Here is a 17,135-nt window from a genome sequence, read left to right as displayed (position 1 = left end):
GGCTTTGCGATTGGTCCGCTCCCGGGCTACGGCAGCACGTCGCCCGCCTGCCTGCGCTCAGCAGCCCGCGGAGGAGCCGCGATTGGGCGGGAGGCGAGGGGGAGCCGCTCCTCATTGGCGGGCGGCTCCGTCCTCGCGAGCAACGCCTTTCCGACGTGATGACGCAGCGCGCGGCCTGGCCTGGCTCCCAAGATGGCGGCGCGCAGGGCGCGGAGGCCGCGCTGTCGCTGAGAGGCCCCGCGCTCCGGTGCGGCTCCCGCTCCCCGCGAGCCCTGTGAGTGCGCGGGGCCCGCCCGGGCAGCCCGCCGGCGGCAGCCGCCGCCCGGGGAACGGGGGAGGGAGCGGGGAGGCCGGGGTGGGGAGCGAGCGAGCGCCTCCCCGGGCGCCAGCAGCCCCGCGTAGGGCGGGCGGGTCTGAGAGGAGCGGAGCATCCCTGGCCGGCTGGGGCTGCAGGGGACGGATCGCGGTCGCGGTCTGCGGGATCGTCTCAGGTAAGGCGTAAAAAACCGCGATCGAGCTCTGGAGCTCTCCTCCGGATTAACGGGGTGCGTAAAAAGGCAGGGGGAACTTTGTTTATGATTTCCGAGCATTGCGGTGTGGATTGGGACGTTTGAGATGGTTAATCTAGGATGTTTGCGGGTGATGATTTGCGTTCCTGGTTCCGTATTCGGAAACGCTTTCGCTTCTTTAGAGAAGCAGATCTCGTCGCTTCAGGCGCTTTTAGCGTTAATTGGTCTTTAAGCTATTTAGAAGTTAGGAAACAAAATGGCTTGTAAGGAAGAAGAATCGTAACAGTTGTAAAAAGTAGCACGTTTGTAGTAAATTTAAGGGGAATGCGTGGTCGTGGCCTGGCGCGCTTCGGTTGATTCTGGAAATAGATTTTAGTAGCCATTTACTTTTTTTCGTGGCAGAGTTTAAATCTGTCTGTGACCGATACCACGAGTTGTGAAGGTGATTCCAAACCCACCGTGAGACAAAGGCAGTTTCCTTTATTCTGAAACAGAGAAACTTTTTGAAGGTGAGCGAGGTGCTGATCATAGGCATCGTTTTTTTGGCCGTTCACGTGATCTTCCTTCCGTTTTCGGAAGAGAAACGTCTCGAAAAGTAATAGCTAATTTTAAGAGTCTTAAGTTTGGGTCTTCCTGTGCTTTGTGTCTTGCTTAGAGCGAATATATTGCATCATATGTTAATCACTGCTTGTTATGCAGACCTTTGCAGGTGACTGCAGCAATCTGCATGGTATCTGTAGTTAGCTGGATTGCAGCAAGAATAGTTTTGAGCCTGAAAGAAATAAAAGCAGCAAGGCTTCATTCTTTAAGTTGAGGCATGGCTGAACGTCTGTCATAATTCAAACACTAGGAAGGTGCCTGCAGAGCTTTGTGATCTGCATCTATGTACACAGAGTGCTGGAAAACATAGGCAAGTAGGAGATTCTTGGAATGTATTCAGTTGCCTTGTTTTGGGGATGATTTTAGATGCTACCTTACACTACAGACTCCCATCGGTTGTCTCAATCTTGGTATGTGAAACAATACTGCTTTTTTGCGTTTTTTATTTTAAGCAATACAAGTACAGATCACTTTACAAAGCTTCTGCCAAGTGGTTGCTGCTCGGGTTATCCCTGAGAGCAGGCAGGTATCTAAGGAGCTACTCAGGCTCACCCCAACAATGTCTTTCCTAGTTACCAATAGTCAGATAATCCCCCTAACTTTTCAAATCTTTCTGCAACCATAACTGAATTGTATTTTCCTACTTTTTGGACAAAGTAGATGGAAGTTGTTCTGTTAAGAAATAGCAGGTATTGTTGGAGATGTATTCTTGAAGTTTCCTTATTAAATAGGTAATAGTTAGGATAACTGATAACCTATGCCTTTTTCTTTGGTTGTATTTGCAGTATATGGGGACGATAAAGGCAAAGTTCTTTATTGCTTGTCTTTGAGCATAGGAAAAAGTTCTTTCCAACAGGCAAGGCTAAACACTGTTCCTCTTTACCCCTCTTTGAGCAGGAACTGGAGGGGGCAGGTCTGTCTTTTTTTAAAGAATTCCTTTTGTCTTTTCTTTAAGGTCCTGAAGTGACTCTCTGAAGACTTCGTTTTTCAAAATTTAAAAAGAAAGGACAATTCTGTTTTAATAAATGAAGGAGAATAAAGAAAATTCCAGCCCTTCTGTAAACTTGGCAAACCTGGACCATACAAAGCCATGCTGGTACTGGGATAAGAAAGATTTGGCACATACACCATCACAGCTAGAAGGGCTTGATCCAGCTACAGAGGCACGATACCGCAGGGAAGGGGCCAGATTCATATTCGATGTGGGAACACGCTTAGGGCTGTATCCTTTAAACTTATGTTGGTATGAAATGTCTTTATGAGTAGGGAGTTTTCAGAATAAAATGTGTAAGAAATGTCATGTGCTCAGTTACCTGTTCAAATGTTTCTTAATCATTAATCAAAAATACTTTTGTGTTTACATGCCTGTTGATGTAATTTGTTCCTACACAGTTTTTATCCATTCATTGGATAAACAAGGTTCCAGCTGAACCATTTTGGTAATAGGGAGATAAGATGATACAAACTTTCCAATTAAGAGTAACTTTTGTCAATTATGAAACTTAGTGTTTCCCTATATGAATCTACATAATTTATCAAATTTTGAATTTTTCCTTCATTTTTCTATGTTTTTCTTCATTTTTCTGCATCTGAGGCATCCAGCCTCTGTTTTAACACTCTTGGTATTAGGTGACTGGCTTTTTTGTTTCGATGGTTTGGGATTTTCAATTTTGTATGTGTTAATAAGTTCTCCTGACAATCCCACTGTCTCAGAGATAGCAACTTAAATCTTTTGCTTCCTATATTCCTATGCTTCCTTTAATCTCTTTAGTTCTTTTTTTAATAAAGCATGGTGAAGACAAACTTTGTACTTTCCTAAAAGTGAAGAGTAGGGAGCATGTTCAGGTTTTATTTGCATTTGTAGGTGTGAATAGTAACCTTGCTCCACACCAGCACTTGAATGTGAAGTGATAATTGTTTTCTTCCTTTGTGTAACTTCAGCTGGTTTTGCCCTTCTCTGAAGTCGGTTTGGTGCAACACAGGGATGATCCTAAGTGCATCCTCCTGTAAATACAATCAGGACTTTGCACACTTACAATAAATGCTTTAGGTATCAGCTGCATCTGGGCCTGACCAGACTATTTACACAGCTTTAAGGTTTTTTATGGCTTTTTTTTTTTTTCCCAAAAGCTCCTGTTTTATTTGCAGTGTTTTCTAACTCATCACTGAACAGGCAATTATTTGAGGTACCTGATAAAGCAGAATCCATTGTGCATGTTTGTTTTAAATTTGTTTTATGTGCTGTTTGAAAGTCCTTAATCTGCACCACAGACATTATGACACTTTAGCAACCGGAATAATTTATTTCCATCGGTTTTATATGTTTCATTCCTTCAAACAGTTCCCAAGATATGTAAGTATTTAGAATATTGATGGCATAATTCAATGATTGCACTAGGCATGGATATTTGAAATGGTGATTAGTCATTTGGGTACTAATGCTGTTCACCATAGAAAGACGGAAAATTAGCATTTTGTCTTTTCGTTATAACAGCTTAAAAGTCATTGTTCTTGCCTGTTTATGCATTTCTGTTTATGCTTGGAAATGTGTTGACATTGCAGTTACATCATGCTGATATGTTTTTTAGAAAGAGTTTCAGCTGGAGTGCTGGTACTTCTGTATTAGCTGTATTAGGAAAAAAGAAGTCTAATACAGTTTTAAAACTGCTTGGCAGACAGTGTTGAACCAGGACAAATGCGCCTTGGGTTTCTGACCTAAAAATGAAGGTGTATAAAATGGACAGTCCTCCCTCCAAGTCCTGTATTTTTCCTCTGAGAAAACAAAAGTTTAACACTGTATTAAAATTAGACATTAATGTGTTCATTAAGTCTTTCCTGGGAGACATCTACAGAACTGTTAATGGAAACTGACAGTGCTTTTTGTAATGCTACAGTTCAGTGCATATCTACATGCAGACCACTTTTTGAAAGCACTTTCCTTTTTTTAGGTGACAGGAGCCTGCTGTCTCTTCCTAGCAGGAAAGGTTGAAGAAACACCTAAGAAATGTAAAGATATAATTAAAACAGCTCGTAGCTTGCTAAATGATGTACAGTTTGGGCAGTTTGGAGATGACCCAAAGGTAAAAATACTCATGTTGAAATTGATTTCATCCTGTTGTACTGTAGTAAAGTGACATTCATTCAATAGAGCATTGACTGATTTTCAGTTGTTCTAAATTAAGTTAGATGTTCAGCATGCATTTATGGCTCTGCTGGGTAATGTGATAGGTAGCTATGAAAGTAATTCTTCCTAATACAAGTAGCTTTGGGAGCTTACTGGAATAGTTGTTTTTATAAAAAGTTTGCATTTTATTTCATGTAAATTCTGATATTTCGCAAATTAATGTAAATATGAGTAATTTCAGCCAGAGCCAGAAATGTTACCAAGACATAAATCATAAATCATCTGAATGGGAATTTATAAAGTAATAAATAATAAATCTTAAGTAAGAGATCTCAAAAGTATTGAGAAGTTTCTTGTTTACAGTATTGACTTAGCCAAACTATGCTTCTATTAAAATTTGTGTATTTTAAATAGCAGAAGGATCTGAAACTCCTGAGAGAAATGTGGTAGAGCTTGTGCATTTGTTGTGATTTTGTATATCTGGCACTTTCATGCTGCAGTGTCTGGTTCAGTTCGTTCCTCTGCAGAGGAAAAGGGATTTTAAAGACCACATGCCCTGTCCTCATTCAAATAAATGACAAGAAAAGGTATCTGAGTGTAAAATAATGTTATAAGTTGGGGAGATTTCTGTTCTCCTTGGAGACAAACGTGGCTGCCTGGAGGTGCTATGTAGCCATGCTCTGTACTAGCATAAAATATCTGTGAGTAAAAGAAGAAATAATACTGTGGTTACCTTGTAACTCTCTACAGGAAGAAGTGATGGTACTTGAAAGAATCTTACTACAAACAATAAAGTTTGATTTGCAAGTGGAACATCCATACCAATTTCTTCTCAAGTATGCTAAGCAGCTTAAAGGTAAAATATTGCAGGGTGAGCAAGTAATGCCTGTTATTGATTTCTAGAACTTTTTATACATATATATATATATATATATAAAACAGTGCAAGAATATTCTATTTCCAGCTGTTTGTCCCTCCTAATTTTATGTCTTAATTTTTTTCTGATTGTTTTTCAGGAGACAAAAATAAAATTCAAAAACTGGTTCAAATGGCATGGACATTTGTCAATGACAGGTGAGATACATGTAGAAACATTTTGAAAGTGAAATAGTTACCGTTGCTTACTCTGTTCTGGGATTGGATATTTTCTTTGACAAGTTTTTGACTTTTTTTTTCTGCTTGTTACATGTTTTCTTGGTTCCTCAGTTTTTCTTTCAATCCTTTAGGATGATAGTTCCATTGAGAACAGCATCAGGAATGAGTATAGAAGTAGACCAGTAAGACCTCTGCAATTCTGTGGTGTTGATTTAGTGCTGCATTAAAAAGAAAATTACTGTTTGAAAGGGCCAAACCAAATGCTAGATCTCCAGCATACAAGCTTGCCGAATCTGTGACACATGGCACATTCTGAAAGAAAGAAGTCACTTCACAATTCCATCGTGTTTGTCAATATGTTTTTAATGTGACATTTTGGTAATAGTGAAGTAACCATTAAATGCACTAGGAATACAGTTTTTAGCACTAGATTTACAATTTCTTGAATAATGAGCTTGATCAATTAACAGGAGTGTGTGCAGAATCACTTCTCATGTGGTATTGAAAAAAACTCAACCAAAACAACTTGATACACAGTAGTCTTGCAGAGCTGGGCAAGTTAATTCACTAAGGACTCTTCAGTGTTACTTTTTATTTCCATAGCAAATCCTTGAGAAAATGTGTAAGTGGCCTGACAGTCCAGAAATGGTGAATACATTGCTTTCAGTAATGCCTATAGCAGCAGAACATCATAAAAAAAGGTGCATTTTTAATCATTTGCCTGATTTGAATTTGCCCTGTGTGGGTTCAGATTCTGTAGATACCACCTAAACTCTCCAAACCAATTTGAGCTAAATTAATGTGGACATCAAGAGATGTTTACTTCAGTTGCTGGCAGTCTTGCCAGGTGATGATCTTACAGGTAGAATAAAATTATGGCACAACTGTCACTGTAGTTTGTCAAACTACTGTAATTTGTCTATCAAAGTTTGGACACTATTGTACTTGGAATTAGATAGTTTTTATTATTTAAAAAAATTAATAATTAAAATGCATTTCAGGAAAGCACTTGTGTGAAGTTGGGAGGGATTGTTTCAAATCATGCATAATAATTAGCTCTGTTCTGAAGAGGCTCTGTTGTGCTTACTTAATAAGCACTGTATTAGAAGTTTACTTTTTTTTAGGATTCTGGGAAAATAATTCTGTACTTTGCGCTACAGGCCTTTAGAATAGGGGGCTTGGTTCTTTTACAGCCTCAGTGAATTCACAGACATTCAACTGGATGGATCTACAATTCTGTAAGCAGAGTATTGTTACAGAATCTACACAGAAAAGAGGAAAAAAATCATAATTTAAAATAGTAGCTTTGATTATGACAGAAACTTAGTTAATATCAGTAATACCAATTATTTTAGTGGTAGCTTTAACAAAGGCTATTCAAGATACAGCCTTTTATATCTTGATCTAAAACTTGTGTTGTGCTTGACAAGTCACATTACAAGTTCATGTTGGCTGTTCTGTGGAGCTTTGGGTTTTTTTTTAGTATTTGTTTACATTTTATTGACAAATATTTGGAAGCTCTCAAATCTGATTTGGGACCTTACTTCATGACAGTGGTAGTTCAGAAATAGTTTAGTTTTGTAAACTGTTGTTTAACATTCTCCTAATTAAAATTGCCTGAGAAATTAAAGTGTGGTGGGATTTTATACCCTGTTAACTATAGCTGCTGTATATTGAAGTGCACTTGGACAATCAGGTAATCTTCAGGTCTGTGTTTTGTTGTGGTTTATTTTCTGTTGCAGTCTCTGCACTACACTGTCCCTGCAGTGGGAGCCTGAGATCATAGCTGTTGCAGTTATGTACTTAGCAGGCCGTTTGTGTAAGTTTGAAATACAGGAGTGGACATCCAAACCAATGTACAGACGATGGTGGGAGCAGTTTGTCCAAGATGTTCCCGTTGATGTTTTGGAAGGTATGAAAACTGTTTACCAAACATTTCTTTTAACTGTGTGGCCTAGGTCATAAGTAAATGCAAATAGCTTTTTATCTAGGTTTTAGTCAAAATAATCTTGTGTTGAGTATGTAACTCAAGTTGTATGTGCTATGCCTTAATGAGGGTTTAAACTGAACTGGCTAAGCTTAGAAGCATATTTAGTCATCATGATTAGACTTCTGTTCAATTTTTTTTTACAGCTTGTTTAGTTTGTAACACATATAATTAGCTGGACTTGTCATGTTAGTTACAAGTTAGCTACACTTTCTATTTTTTTAATTATTACCTTTTCCCCATTTTAAATAAGTGGTTCTACAAACACTGGAGCTAATGAAGCCTGATTTCCAGTGGTTTTCCCATTGATAATTGATCTCTTTGACAAAATTATGCCAGGATAGGAGATTTTTTGTGATATACCATGAATGACAAACAGATCATGGGGTACCTTTAACTCCTAACACCAGAAGAAGAATTTGGTCCTAGTTCTTTACACAGTTTCCTAAAACATTTTTGACTGCCTAACTAGACACATTTGTTTTAACATATAATCTTCTTCCACTGTCTTTCTTGCTGGATTACTGTCCTGTAAGCCTAGTTGCCTTGCTCCCCAGGCACACAACAATGACATACAGTGTACTATTACCAAGATACTGTTTTCTTCTTCTGGAAGTTCTACAGGTATATATATACATAGTGTTCAGGATAGGCAGAAGAAAGACAGAAATGCAAGTATAAGTTGAAAATTATTCTGTTTTTAAAAAGTAATTTAATTCATTGTAACAGTGAGTAATGTTTACAATGAGTTTTTCCAGAGTTGATGTCCAGTAAAAATCAGTTGATAATTGTGTTAAATATATACTTGTACATTATAAGGTCATAATATTTTGGATTTTTCTTTCTTTATTATTAAGATATCTGTCATCAGATCCTGGATCTATACTCACAGGGAAAACAGCAAATGCCTCATCATACTCCTCACCAGTTGCAGCAGCCACCATCTCTTCAGTCTACACCCCAGGCACCTACGGTACAGCAGTCACAGCAATCCCAGAGTTCAGAGCAATCCCAGACACAGCAGCAAAAAGAGTCGCAGCAGTCAGCACAGCAACAGCAGCAGCAGCAGCAAACACAAGCACAGCAATCTAAAAAGCCTTCTCCCCAGTCAAGTCCTCCTAGACAGATTAAAAGACCAGCAGTAAGTTGAACTTTAATTTGTAATTTATTTTGAGGCTGATGTGATGCCCATTTGATTTAAAGGCCATAATGTGCAGCAGACTTGTGTTTGCTTTAAGAATGAGCCTTGTAATTAATTTTATGTAGTAGATTTTCACTGGTTATATGGTAACTTTGTTAATGCAGAACAGCCTTTACAGTTCTGGCATTCCACATTCTTGTTCCACTTGAGCCAAAAGCCATGGTGAGGCTTTTATGTCAACATGAGCTATTCAGGTTCTCAGTGTTTGTAGTTCTGTGCTATCAAACTTTGTTGTTTACTCTATTAAGCAGGTTTGATTTAGGGAGGGTTTCTTGTGTCACACCTGAATGTAGAGATGTGCACAATGCTGATGAAGACATTATTTGACTCTTTGATTAGTAATATTAAAAGAATAGTGACTTCTAAAATTAAGTCAAAATTCTTGGAAAAAAAGTCTTTTAAAATAATCATTTAACAGCAGCCTATAAATCCATCTTACTTTAAAGTCTCACTTTGTCCATATTATCACCTCATAATTGAAAGTAAGAAGGTACATTAGCGTTTGGATAGTGTCACAAGTACTCTGAGCACTTTACCACAGCCATCAAGTTCAAATGAAGCTTTCAGATTTTAATCTATGCTCTTGTTATTTTTTTTCACTTGTAAGTTTAAAAAAAAAAAGTGTTAACGTGTTACCCAAATCTTCTTTCATGTTCTTAGCAAGAGGAGTGTTTTCAGAAGTACAGTTTTTGGAACAAGTCCATTTAGAATTTAAATTTTCTGCAGCTTTTGCTCTAACTTGTAATTAATGCATGCCCGAACTAGAGAACAGACATCAAGGGAAAAAAAAAAAACCCAACAAACTAAAAAAAAATAAACCAAAAACCAGGAATAAACAGCAAATAATAGAACAAAATGGAACTGGAAGAGTGCAGCATCTTCCTGATGGCAGCCTCCCAAAAAGACAAAAATGTAACTGTAAAACTTTGGTCTTTTAAGTGCAAGATAGAGCCTGCTAGAGGAAAAGACCTGCACTGAAATTTTTAGTTGTTGCACTGAACTTTAGCATTGTTCAGGATAAGAAGGTGATAATATAAATTAGCTTTAAAAGTGTGAGAATTCTTTATAGGTATTAAGTATTTCTTTTCATTCTTTTTATGCCATCAGCACAAATCCTGCTTGAGTTGTTAGACTTGTAGGGTCTCTCTTTATTTTTCTTCAACAAAAATGCCTGGGACAGTTTGGTACATCAGAAATTACTAATAACAATTTTGGTCTTCCTATGTGTGCCTTCTGATTCTAAGTTGTGTGAATGCTTATTCATTCTTATAAAGGATCTACCCTTACAGCACTACTGATTTTGCCCCATCCTATATGATAATGAATTACCTCATCAAAAAAGGTGATGCTTTTGCATAAATGCTATCTGTTGTTCTTTAACAGTCACCTCTGGTCAAGCCATCAGAGAAACTTACCTTTTCTTGAAATTAGTTTGAGGTCCATCACCTAATAATCAAGGACATAAATAGTACAGATACACTGTAGGCAGCCACAACAAATAAAAAGCAAAGGGTCACTCAAAGGAGTTTTTTAGGAAAACAGCACAAGCAGCATGAGTTTGAGAAAAATAAATGTGGTGATCTTAAATTGTTCTTTTTCCAGAAAGCTGTCTGGGAGAACAACATGTGTGGTGTTTGAAAGATTTGCTTGGTGCTTCTAAAATGTTCTTCAGTTAGATGTACCATAAATGTTACTTAAAATCTTTGCCTCCTTCTATAAATAGAGCTTTGCATGACTTCTCCTTTGGTTTGTGCAGAACAGAAATACACTTTGTTCCTGGAGGCCAGATTTTCAATTTACATGAACTCTTATAACTCCATTACCTTCTACTGAGCCAAGATGCTTTCAAGCAGCTGAGGCATTGGCCCATGACTTACAGACCCAGACCAGATGTCTAAAGCATCTGCACATCCTCTACATCTCTAGTGGTGAAGAGCACTCGAATTTTCAGTTGATTTCGCTAAAAATACACTGGTGAATCATTAGATGTAAATAGTATTTTCAATTGGATTAAACTAGAAATTGTTAAGGGGAACAATTTTATTGCTCATAGAAACAGCAGTAAAGAAGTTCCATTGTATGGAGTCAGCTGAAAGTGTTAAATACACATCAGCATGCTAATAAATAATGTTGATTATTTATTATTATTTATTATGGGACCCTCAGATGTTCTGGCTGGGGCAATACAAACTACAGTCTAGTAGAACGACCAAATAAATGCTCATCTCTCTTTTAGCAGCTGCCATTATTAGAGAATTTTTGCTGCTTGATTTTTTTTTTTAATTTAGCATAAATACAGTTGAATTGATGTTTGTTCTTTCTGTCACAAGTTATTTTGCTCCAATTTCTTGTTCTATTCTAATGGTGTACCTTGATGTTGTTTTTTGAACATTGCTCCATATTAACAAGTGCACAGTAATTGAATTGCTTGTCACCTGAAGCAATCAACTGACTTAAAAAAACAAGTGATTTTTGGAAAAGATCCAACAAATAGGGATTTGCTTCTATTTGGAAGTGCAGGGAGAGCTGATGCAGTTTTACAGGCAAGGAATTTAGTGTGCTGGAACGTCAAGAAAAGGCCACTCAAGTGGGCCAAATGAAGGCAGCAGATGAGTCCTTGAGAGTCACTAAGAAAAAACAGTGTATTTGAAATGGGAACATAAAGATTGTCCTTAGAAAGCAGCTGGAAGGTGTCTGGAAAATTGAAATTACTATCAAAGGAATATAAGAATGAGGTTGCCTCAAGCAGGCAAAAATTAGACAGCAAAAATTTTGACAATACCCACCAGAATTAAGGAAAAGTTATTGTTCAAATTGGATTGAAGTGTGTGTCCATTCTTGCTGTGGAAAGTGAAGGAAACAGAGCAGCAGTTTGTGAAGGTAAAACTACTAGAGATTAACAGTTCCTTAAAAAAACCTTTTCATTGAAAAGACAGAGACACTATGTACTGTACCCCTCTGACCTTCATCATTCATTTTAAATATAGTTGTACTTAAAATTTCAGTTAAGTTCTCTGCTTTGCTCAGAGACCACCAAGCAGTCATCTCAGTGGGACTGTGTAATCTGGGAAGATTTTTCTTGCTCCTTTATCAGTGATTGTTAAAAAAAAAACACAACAACCAACAAAACAAGACAAAACCCAACCAAAACCTTGTGATTGGAAGGATAATGTGAGGGTTTGTGGGTTTTATTCAGTGTGCATACTTTTTTTTTCTGGCATAAATTTGGATTTTATACAATGCTTTCCATCTGAAGGCTTCTGAAGTGTTTTACACTGTACAACGCTTTCACTGCCCTCCTGTCCTGGTAAATAAAGCATAAGAGCCTGAAGTGATTTTGGCAAAGGTTGAGTGACAGGTCAAAGCAGAATTGGGAACAGAGGCCAAGCCTCTTGTTTTCAGCTCAGTGAGCAGTGTACCGGACCATGGCGTATGTGCAGTGGATGATAAATACATTAAATGAGATGTAATACTCAACAGTGGGAACAGCAGGAAATGCTGCATATAAAATACCTGCTATTTTTCCAGTCTTTTCATTCTGCCAGCTAAGCTAGGCATTCCCAATGTGATTTGACTTTGTTCAGCATTTGTCTAAAGAGACTGTAGAAGCATTTAGATTGTAAAAAAGCTTTAAGGTCATCAACTCCAGACGTTAATGCAGCACTGTCAAGTCCACCACTAACCATGTCCCCAAGTGCCACATCTACGCATATTTTGAATACCTACAGGGATGGTGATTGAACCACTTCCCTGGGTAGCCTGTTCCAATGTCTGACCACCCTTTCTGTGAAGAAAGTTTACCTAATATCCAATCTAAACCTCCCTTGGCACAACTTGAGGGTGTTTCCTCTTGTCCTGTCACTTGCTACCTGGGAGAAGAGACTGACTGCAATGGTCTTATTTTTACCTTTTGGTTTGTTTTTTTTTCCTTTTTTCAAACAGGCTGTATCTCCAAAAGAAGAAACAAAGGCAGCAGGTAAATATTAATATTCTATTCATGTTGCTTCCATTTTACTGTTTAAACCAGAATAAGTAATTTGCTGACAAGGACTTAGTTTGTTTGCTCACATGCTTGGCAGTTCTACACTGCTTTGATCCTGATAATGCACCTTAAATACATACTATTAACTGTTTTTAAAATGTTCCTAACTGCAAAACTTGAAAAAAATTGAGTATAACTGTGTCTAAAGACTCCCTTAATAAGGTCTATTCAATACAAGTCTCGCTAAAGTAGTCAATTCTCAGCGTGTAACTCCATGCATCATTTGGGAGTAGTTCCTCAGCAAGCTGTGAGGCCTTGAAGTGACTGAAGGTACCATGTCATTAAGTAGCTGCAGTAACAGTGTGTGTTGGTAATCAGCAGTGTTTGTAATTAGTTGTTGGCATGGCTGCCACTAAAAGGCCTTTTGTGTCAATAGATAGCGTAGCTTAAGAAATGCAGGCTCACTGCAGTGGTCATATCTGGTTCTTTTGTTTGTTTGGGGGTTTTTCTTCATTTTGCTGTTTTGGAACAAAGTAGTTCAGGATAGCTAGGATGTACTTTCTAAGGAAGTCTGGCACTTTCTCCCCTCTACCTCTGCAGATATATTTCAGAGAGCTGTCTCCTCCCTCCTCTCTCCTGTCCAATTGCCATTTTGTTTGGTTTCTGACACATTTCCCTAGTAGAGCATAGTTCAGCTTCCTCTGAGATCAGTTTCAGCTATTTACAAGTTAACGCTTCAGGCTAGGAAACATAGACTTGCTCATCTTCACTTACATAGTTATTGGGACAGTTTGTCTCTAGTTACAAAATCACTTGAACTTGTACATTCTTTTGGAAGACTTGTATGTGATACTTGATGCCACTTTATCTATTCAAAGGTGTTGATTTTGGTTTTCTTTATTAAACATACCTAGTAAATAGGATTTCCACTGTATTTTTGCATAGTGTAATGTCATGTGATAATCGTTAGCATGAGACCAGAGTTGGAATTTGCAAAATATTGCAGACCAATAACCAATCACAAACTGAAAAATGTTTTTTAGAACCACCACCACCATCTAAAATTCCTAAAATTGAAACTTCACATCCACCGATACCTCCTGCACATCCACCTCCTGGTAAGCTTTTATTTTCTTAAACACATTTATTCTTGTTAACTTCCTTGCTTTTCATTCAGGTGATGGTAAGTAATGGTGTGGGGGCAGAGGGTTGTTGCCTTGATTAATCAGCTTGGCAAGTAAAAATACAAGGTTGATAAGATCTAGAGGGAATTTCCTCATAGTAGCACAGGCTTTTGCATACAGAAGTAAAAAACTTATGGTGGAAATAACACTACTAGGTGGATAAAGGCAAAACAAAGCTGTGACTGTTAAAGGCCTAGAAGACTAAAACTAATTGTTAATAGCAAGCTAAAAGGGACTTGATCTCAAAAGGATGGCAGATGCCATATTAGATTACTAGAGCAGCTGTTCTGTAGAAGTTTTCCATGTTATTTCTGTAGTACAGGAATTCTGCAGGTGTTCAGCTTCCAGACAATAAGGGGGATACTTCCTCTGCTGTACCTCAAAAGAGGACTTTTTCTGCCAGAGAACATTAATACTGCACACATGCCTTATGTTTGCAAAATAAACTATACTGTTGTAAAAATGTGCTTCCAGCGCCTTGATGCATTAGCTGTCCTTCCAATGACCCTTAAATATGACATAAATATTTCACAGACCATGGTCCAGAATATAACTGTAAGATGACAGCTTCTAACAAGGAACTAGGAGAGAGAAAAGCAGTGCCCTGAAATATAGGACCATTTTTCTCAATTGCTAAAATCTAATTAGGAATGAAGGAATTTTTCTAAATACCATGCTCATTATTCCTTCGGTTGTTAAATCTTGAATGCACATCTTGCATCCAGAATGGTTCTGAAAATGAGTAAATGAGGAAATTATTGCCTGCTACAATTTAGGAGCTAGAAGTCACTAACATCATGGGTACTGCAGCCAGCATACCCACCTTGTGTGATTTAATTATGTGGCTTTCCTAGGGGATAGTTTTGCTGTTAAAATCCTACTTAGGCAGGTAATGAATTTATTTCCCTTGTTGCCTGAAATTTTCTTCTTGGAGTTTGTTTATACAAGCATTGTATAAGCACTGAAGCATTGTTAGAATAGTCTTTAAAGGGCAGCTCTGTGGAAGAAATCAGGTGAAAACCAAGAATGCATATTGACCAAGTGAACAGAAGTACTAGGAGGTGGATTTATCTGAAATTCTGTTTAATAGTGACAGTTTAATGTGCCCCTAGAAATTACTGCCCTGTATCTGCTTCTAAATAGCTTTTCTCACTGAACAATATTTTAGATGCTTATGTATACAAGCAAGATGAATGTCAAGATGTCCAAAACCACTTTTTGTTGGTCATTTTAATACTCTCTCTGACCATACAGAAAGGTTGCTATTAGGTTAGTCATCCTAGTGGTATTACTTACTTTATAACGTCTGCATTAGGAGGGGAAAAAATCCCATTCTTACTTAAAGAGAAGACAGCTTAAAGCATGTTCTCTCCAGAAATGGCTAAGTATAATTCTGTAAAATGCTGACCTTTTTATGAACTTCTCCAGAGTGTCAGGTACTGAGTTCACTGAAATTAATCAGTGGACCAAAGCTGATCAGATTTCATGTCTTTCTTACTTACCCTCTGGTTTTCTTTTTTTCTTGCTTTGGTAAACAGGTTTAGGACTCAGTGTTAAAAGACTTGGGACTTTGGCCTGTGTTCTCAAATAATGTTTCCCAATATGGGAGGCAGGTGAAGTGCAGAGGGTAATCCCAGGCCACCTCCTGAACTATCAAAGAGGTAGAAAGGAGGCCTGGACTAAGGACGGAAGCACTGAACTAAAGATTTTTGGTATTGTGAATCCCATGACTTTTTAAATCCACTAGTTGTAATTCCATCCATCCAGTCTGTTAATTCTGCTGATTGTACAACAATATTTAAATTATATAAAAAATAGTAGTAAGAAAGATGAATTTAACTTTTAGAATGAGAAAAGCTGACCTTGAAGCTTTGATAGGCAGCTTAGTTGTTTTTTAGTGACCTAAGAAGGTCTGACTGGATACCATATGGCATTCAGAGACTTAGAGAATTGAGTTCTCTTTTGCTAATTTAACTGGAAGAAATATATGAAGTATTCAGAAGCTGTTCTTGCCACTATCCTTCAAAAAATAAATGAAATTTTCTTTTTCAGAGCGCAAACCTCCTTTGACAACAGCAGTTTCAATGGGAGAACCAGAGCAATCTACTACTGTGGACTCAGTAGATATGCCAAAGGTCCAGATTCCTCCTCCTGCTCATCCTGCCCCAGTACATCAACCTCCACCTCTGCCACATCGTCCCCCACCCCCACCCCCCACCAGTTATATTACAGGGATGTCTACTACAAATTCTTACATGTCAGGGGAGGGTTATCAAAGTCTCCAGTCAATGATGAAAACAGAAGGACCAACATACGGAGCTTTACCACCGGCCTATGGACCACCAGCTCATCTACCATATCATCCACATGTCTATCCTCCCAACCCTCCACCACCAGTTCCACCTCCACCCCCTGCTTCTTTCCCCCCACCCAATATTCCACCTCCTACTCCTGGATATCCTCCTCCACCTACATACAACCCTAATTTCCCACCTCCGAGACTGCCTCCAACTCATGCAGTACCACCTCATCCACCTCCAGGGCTGGGAATGCCACCAGCTAGTTATCCCCCTCCTACTGTTCCCCCAGGTGGACAGCCACCTGTACCACCTCCAATTCCACCACCTGGTATGCCACCTGTAGCAGGACTTGGACGTGCTACATGGATGAGATAGCATGAGGTAATTTGCACGATATACCTTTATGTTGATTAGGCAGGAGTAGATAGCCAAAACCTACGTTGTAAAGATGAAGAGGAGGGTAATCTGTATAATTTAGATGAAGAAATGAGATTAAATGAAAATTTAGCTGATCTGTTTGCAGTATGGTTTATGGTGAGTTATATAGGCTTCTAGATTTTAATCAGCTTTGCAGTATCTATTCTAACTTTATACATTTGAGTTAAGTTTAAATTGTCTTGACTTATTCCAGCACTGGATTACTTTGTACTAGCAAAACCAGCCATATTGGCTCAATTATATCAGTAAGAAGAAAATTTCCTTCTAGAAATCAGTGCCTATTTTTGAGTATCAAAATAGCCAGATACTATGATATTTGATCTATAAGAAACTTCATTTTTAGTAATAAATAAAACAACATGATGTCAAGCAAAAAAGCTGCTTTATTTAAGAGAGATTCTGAATGCTAGCTGACTGGAATAATTTTGAGGTGTTTGCCTTGCTGATAGTTTTGGTTTGGAATGTACTGGTATCTTAAAATATTGTATGTTTACACCTATTTGCAAATTCCTGTACATAATATATATATTTTCTAAGTGTGAAAGTCTGAATGTAACAGCCTACTGTGATGTACATCATAGTTATAAATGGGACTACTTTGTTCACTCTACCCAAATAAAATTGGTTCTGAATTTAGTGGATTTCCAGGTTTTTCATATTAGTTCAGAATTCATAACTGTGGTACTTCAATATATTTCAGCAGTGATCTCCCAAA

At 38.1% G+C, this 17,135-nt stretch overlaps 1 protein-coding gene across 3 annotated transcripts; it reads left to right on the top strand.

The window, feature by feature from the left end:
• The first annotated feature begins 140 nt into the window (after positions 1 to 140).
• Positions 141 to 17,056, top strand: CCNK (cyclin K). 3 transcript variants are annotated; one of them, XM_085061410.1, is made up of 11 exons: positions 141 to 274; positions 2,065 to 2,331; positions 3,381 to 3,462; positions 4,058 to 4,189; positions 4,984 to 5,089; positions 5,250 to 5,307; positions 7,071 to 7,240; positions 8,173 to 8,456; positions 12,459 to 12,492; positions 13,542 to 13,616; positions 15,735 to 17,056. In XM_085061410.1, the coding sequence occupies exons 2-11, from the start codon at positions 2,135 to 2,137 to the stop codon at positions 16,355 to 16,357; spliced, it is 1,761 nt and encodes a 586-aa protein (XP_084917536.1). In that variant the 5' UTR covers positions 141 to 274; positions 2,065 to 2,134; the 3' UTR covers positions 16,358 to 17,056. The 3 variants fall into 3 exon arrangements, with proteins under 3 accessions (XP_084917536.1, XP_084917538.1, XP_084917535.1); XM_085061412.1 differs by lacking the exon at positions 141 to 274 and adding an exon at positions 365 to 491; XM_085061409.1 differs by lacking the exon at positions 141 to 274 and adding an exon at positions 912 to 1,018.
• Positions 17,057 to 17,135: the final 79 nt, after the last annotated feature.

The sequence above is a fragment of the Lichenostomus cassidix genome, chromosome 5, assembly GCF_008360975.1.
Source record: "Lichenostomus cassidix isolate B80296 chromosome 5, HeHo_3.0, whole genome shotgun sequence".
In the NCBI taxonomy this organism is placed as follows: Eukaryota; Metazoa; Chordata; class Aves; order Passeriformes; family Meliphagidae; genus Lichenostomus; species Lichenostomus cassidix.
Note: the sequence above shows the minus strand (reverse complement) of the source record. Positions and strands in the feature narration are given on the sequence as shown.